The 5,740-nt window shown below is 67.3% G+C and overlaps 1 protein-coding gene across 1 annotated transcript; it reads left to right on the forward strand.

Moving 5' to 3' along the window:
- The first annotated feature begins 2,065 nt into the window (after positions 1 to 2,065).
- Positions 2,066 to 3,560, forward strand: DIO3 (iodothyronine deiodinase 3). Its single transcript, XM_006220346.4, has one exon. It carries the CDS (start codon positions 2,123 to 2,125, stop codon positions 2,630 to 2,632), a length of 510 nt encoding a protein of 169 aa, XP_006220408.2. The 5' UTR covers positions 2,066 to 2,122; the 3' UTR covers positions 2,633 to 3,560.
- Positions 3,561 to 5,740: the final 2,180 nt, after the last annotated feature.

Below are 5,740 nucleotides of genomic sequence, written 5' to 3' on the forward strand. Positions count from 1 at the left end.
ACCCCTGCCCAAGACCCCTACCCATCAGTGGCAAGGGGCAGTGTGGGGCCGCTGAGAAGAGTGGGAACGAGGCGGCCTTTCCTCTGGGTTGGAATTTCCTGGGCTGTGCAGCCCCCAACACCACTGCTCCAGGCAGCAGAGCAATCGCCTGGCTGGGAGAAAGAGCAAAGGGTCTGCCTTCACGCCCCTGGCCTTCCACTGGGGGTCTCGAACTGCTGGAGCCACGGTCCCAAAGTGGGAGCTCGCGGAGCACACGGTCCCGCCAGTGCCGCGAAAACAAGAGAGGACCTCTGCCCAAGGCGGGCATCTTCCCCCCGCGTCCGCTGGGGCCCGCTGGGTCCTGGGTGGGGGCTCCCTGCCCTGTGGTTGAGTTCTCTCTACCAGTTCCCTCGCTGCCACTGCCGCGCTGAGAGCGGCGCCCTCGCCGAATCCGGCCCAGTGAGCTCCCACCTTCTCCCGGGACGCGAGCGCTGTCTCTGTCCCGGGAAGAAGTTAGGCGGCTGGTACCCCGGGCGGGTGGCGCTCGGGACGCAGGCGGCGGTGGCGCCGGACCCGGACTCAGCCACTGCCGCTCCAGACAAGTCCCTGAGACCGCGAGGGCGACCCGGGCGGCTTGACTCCCCAGGGGTACAAATCATTGCGACCGGGTCCAGGCCTTGCCCCGGGGGGGCAAGGCAGGCCCAGACGAGGCGGGACTGGCTCCCGGCTTCGGGGACCCCAGGTCAAGGTACTCCCAGCCCCGCCGCCCCAAGTCGCCGGCCCCGCGCAGCGCGCAGCGAGTGATCCGAAGATCTCGGACGCGGGAGCAGGGCCGACCAGGGCCCCGCGGAGTTGGGGAGTTGCCCAGCACCCCTAACAGCCTCCGCACACATTCCCCGTAAAGAGTACGCACTTCACGCGTCCTGGTGCCTCCGCGGTGAGTCGAGCCGCAGCGCTCCGGGTCGGCGAAGGTGGCTCGGCTCGGTCGCTCCAGTCTCGACGTTCCCGGGGCAGAGAGCAACGTCCGGGGACGCACGGGACGGGTGCGCCCGGCGGCCGGGGCTGCGCCGGGCGCGGCGAGCGGCGGGAGGGGAGCGCTCCGTCGTTCAGGCAACAGCTACCCCTAGTGGGAGAGCCGCCCGGGGCCGCCGCCGCCCCGCGCCCCGCGCCCGCGGCGCCCCGCGCCCGAAGCGCTCCCGGGTCGGCTGGGGCGCAGGGACGGCGCTGCTTTCCCCGGGCCTCCCCGGCCCCGGCGCTGAGCGCTCACCGGCCCGCGGGCCCTGCCCCCCGCGCCTCCCCGCTGCGCCCCGGAGGCCGCTGACCTGAGAACTGCGGCGCCGAGCCGGGACGAGATGGGACGGGGCGGGCGCGGCCGGAGCGGCGCGCGGCGGCCTCGGGCAGCGGCGGGGGGCGCGGAGCGCGGTGTGCGTGGCGGGGCGGTGCGGGGGGCGGCCGTGTGCGAGGCGCGAGTGTGAGCGCGCGCGGGAGGCAGGCGAGCGGGCGGGCTCCGGGAGGCGAGCAGCGCCCGCGGGCGAACGCGGAAGGCGGTGGGGGCCCAAAGTTGCCTCCTCACCGGCCCGCGTCCTCGGCGGGGCGGGAGCCGTGGCTGGAGAAGCGGCGGCCGCGGACACGGGCTCCGGCGGCACCTGGGCAGCGGCCCCGCACGAGCAGCAGCGGCGGGGGCGGCGTTGGCGGCGGCGCGCGGGAAGCGAACCGGAGCTCCGGCGCGGCGCGGCGGCCGCCGGGGAGCTCCGCTCAGGTGCGCGGCAAAAGGGGCGCGGGCCGGGGCCAGGCCGCTGGGATGGGGGCGGCGCGGCGCTCGCGCTAGCTGGAGGACCTCCACCGCAGACGCCTGGGTCCCCGCTCCCGCGGCCTGTCCGGGGCGACCGCTGAGGTCCGGGTCTCCCGCCCCGGGGAGCGGGCTTCTGGGCCCGGCCCCGCCCCCGCCGGCCCCCGGCCCGGCCGCTCCGCCCTCCGGCCGCCGGCGCACGCCCTCGACCCACGATTTCTAAAGCATTGGCCGCGCCGCGGGGTGATTCCTCCGGGCTCAAGTTGCAAGGGGGCGGGCCCGGGCCGGAGGTGGAGTCTCCCGCCAATTGAAGCCTCGGCTATAAATTGAGCTCCCCGCACAGCCGAAACCCAGATGCCTCGCCAGGCCGCCCCGCCGTCGGTGGCGGGAGAAGGTAGAGGGTCCCAGGGGGCTTTGGGGGGCGCTGCCACCATGCTCCGCTCCCTGCTGCTTCACTCTCTGAGGCTCTGCGCCCAGACCGCCTCGTGCCTCGTGCTCTTCCCGCGCTTCCTAGGCACGGCCTTCATGCTCTGGCTCCTCGACTTCCTGTGCATCCGCAAGCATTTGCTGGGCCGCCGACGTCGGGGTCAGCCCGAAACTGAAGTGGAGCTCAACAGTGATGGCGAGGAGATGCCCCCCGACGACCCGCCCATCTGCGTGTCCGACGACAACCGCCTGTGCACCCTGGCGTCGCTGAGGGCGGTGTGGCACGGCCAGAAGTTGGATTTCTTCAAGCAGGCACACGAGGGGGGTCCGGCGCCCAACTCCGAGGTAGTCTTGCCAGACGGTTTCCAAAACCAGCACATCCTCGATTACGCACGAGGGAACCGCCCGCTGGTGCTCAATTTCGGCAGCTGCACCTGACCACCGTTCATGGCGCGCATGAGCGCCTTCCAGCGCTTGGTCACCAAGTACCAGCGCGACGTCGACTTCCTCATCATCTACATTGAGGAAGCGCACCCCTCCGACGGCTGGGTCACCACAGACTCCCCCTACAGCATCCCGCAGCACCGAAGCCTGGAGGACAGGGTCAGCGCAGCTCGGGTACTGCAGCAAGGTGCGCCCGAGTGCTCTCTCGTCCTTGACACCATGGCCAACTCCAGCAGCTCAGCCTATGGTGCCTACTTCGAGCGCCTCTATGTCATCCAAAGTGGCACCATTATGTATCAGGGCGGCCGTGGCCCTGATGGCTACCAGGTCTCCGAGCTGCGCACCTGGCTGGAGCGCTATGATGAGCAACTGCACGGGGCTCAGCCCCGTCGAGTGTAAACAGCCAATGGACAATTGACTGAACTTGGCAGGCCATGCCTTCGAGCCTTCGAAGTCCACGTGCAAACGCCCCAAAGGAAGTCAGGATTGGCTCTGCTGAGCCATGGATCGCAGGCTGAGTCTGTCCCCTCAGCCAAGCCACCTGAAGACTCTCCCCTGCCTCCCTGGACTCTTCTTCTGTGACTGTCCCTTGCCTATACTTGCCTGGCTCGCTCTAAATCCCCTTCTGAGTGTGGAGGCAGTGCCACCTCTGCCTGTGTGCCCTTGGACTTGTCCTCACAGAGACCCCTGCCACGCGCTCTCATGTGCCCTCCCCAGAATACAAGAGCCAGCGTGTCTTTAGCCAGGCGCGTTGGCCCAGCGCAAAGAGACTTTGGCCGCGCCTTTGCGCCCTGAGCGCAGCTGGGTTCCAGTGGCGCGTGCGCTCGCCCCAGTTGCCTGGCACCCACGCTTGCCGCGCGACGGGAGGGGATGCCCTGCTGCTTTTGTATTTACTTCTTGTCTCTGAGTTGGGGGAAGAGACTTGGGGTGGGAAAGGGTGGGCAGGGTTATTTTCCCCCTCATTTGGGGTGCTCACGGGCCCCACTGCTGATGACGAGCTGTCTCTAACTGGTCTTGACCACGAGCTGGTTCTGAATTGCAGGAAGCTCGAAGCAGCGCCTAAAACGAGAGGGGAAAGTGCTCTGGGTTTCCCTGAGGAAACCATGTCAGCGGGGTGGGAGAGGGAGGCTGCGGGACTGCTTCTGGACAGAGGAAGACGCCTTGGGAGACACTGGCGAGGTTCGCAGCGCCCCAGGGAGAAGGAAGGGGCTGGGGCTCCTGAGACACGGGGTTTGGGTGGTGGAGCCCGGGGAAGAGAGACAGGGGGAGAGCCTGAGAACCCTGAGTGAGGGGTCTCCTAGGCAGAGCTGCCAACTGCAGAGCAGGAAGGTGGGGGGCCCCTGATTCGAAGGCCATTTAGTGAGTGTTTTGCTGGAAATATGCCCTGTATATAAACTTCTTTCTCACTACAATAATAAAGGCTTGAAGTAAATTGCTTTCGGGTTGCCTTTGGTCCCTTTATTTTTTCTTCTCTCTGAATAGCGGCAGGAATTAAACACAATTCTCTCCCTCGCGTCCCCATAGTGACCCTGGGGGGAAGGGTGGAGAGAAGGAACCTACGTTAGCTGCGGCACGGGAGGGGAAGAAAGGGGGAAAGGGCTCTGTGGCGGTGCCCGAGATGCGCACAGGCGCGCACACACCCGGGGTGGGGAACGTGGGGTCGCGAGAAGAGCGAAGAAGTCGAGCGGGAGAGGCAACCGGGCCCGCACTTGGCGCTGCGCGCGCGCACACGCACGCACGCACACAGTTACAGCTGCCCCTGCAGCCACCCATCTAACTTCTCCCAGAGACTCTCGGTGTGGGGGAGGGGGCGGCCTGAGGGAGGGCCAGGGGGCTTTGGACCAGGTAGGCTGGGCTCCCGCCCATCGCGGGCGTCTCTGCACACGGTGCTTCTCCCTAACCCACTTTCAGCACCTTGCTCCTCCCTCGCCCCCTCCCTGAACCTGCGAAAACGTCTCCCCCGCCCCAATCCCCGCCTGGCTAGTGGGGTCCCTGGGAGGCGCTACTAGAAAAGCGCAAGGTGGCAGAAGGAGGGGCGGGGGGTGGGGAGAGTCGGCCTGCAGCGCCAACACCCCAGAGGCAGCTCCCACTGCCGGGCGGGGGTGGCGCGGAGTGCGCCCCCCGCCCAGGACACCCCCTTCCTCTTGCCCTTCCTTCGCTTCCCCAAGTTCGAGCCAAACCCCATCACCACCCCCCAACATACTCGGGGCTGGGAAGCAGAGAAGGAGAGCGAGGTGGCTGAGCGGAGAGACTAGAGAGTGATGGCGGTTGCCTGGACCGGGGCTGGGAGAGGAGAGGGTCGTGGGGTTTGGCACAAATCCCCGCCGGCAGTCAAGGCCAGGCGCTCCCTCGCAACGCCCACTCTCGCTCTCTCCCCTTCTGCTGCCTAGGTGAGGACATCGCTGAAAGCAAGAGATGAGCGCGGCCCCCACCTCCCTCTACTAATGATACCTTGAGCATAAAGGTGTGGAGGGCAGAGGCGAGGGAGACGGAGGAAGGAGCGCTGAGGCGGGAGTCCGTGCATCAGGAGTCAGGAGGGCAGGGCAGCCTAACTTCCCCGGCCCGGAAACCCAGGACAGTCCGGGTCCCGGGATGGGGCGGGGGGCGGGGGCAGTGTCGATGAGCGCCTGGGTGTGAGCGCGTGTGCACTTGAGAGGGGGTCTGAAGGGGGGGTGAGGGCGCAACAGGCTGGGTGGAGGAGAGAGGCCTCTGCTCCACCAACGCCTCGTTCGATCCCGCGCCCAGCCCCCACGCCGCTCCTCCGTGAAACTTTTTGGAACTGACACCCTGATCTGGGGATTTTTTTTTTTTTTTGGTTTGCTTTGCTTTGCTTTAAAAGTATTTAAATAGAAAAAAAAAACTTTTAAGAAAAAATTGGCACAGATGGTATTTCTGCATCTGCTCCCATCCCCCTCCTCCCGCGCGCTGCTGCTGCTCACCCCGAAACCCCTAAGAAGAACACGGAGCAAACAGCGGGACGCGGCCGGGCGCCGGCAGGACCCGCGCTGAGCTCCGGCGGCGGTGAGGTAGCGGAGGGAGGCCCGGGACAGCGGGGCGCCGCCGCGGAGGGCCCCACTGCGTGCTCCGACCGCTCCCGGTGCT

The sequence above is a fragment of the Vicugna pacos genome, chromosome 6 (assembly GCF_048564905.1).
Source record: "Vicugna pacos chromosome 6, VicPac4, whole genome shotgun sequence".
Lineage (NCBI taxonomy): Eukaryota > Metazoa > Chordata > Mammalia > Artiodactyla > Camelidae > Vicugna > Vicugna pacos.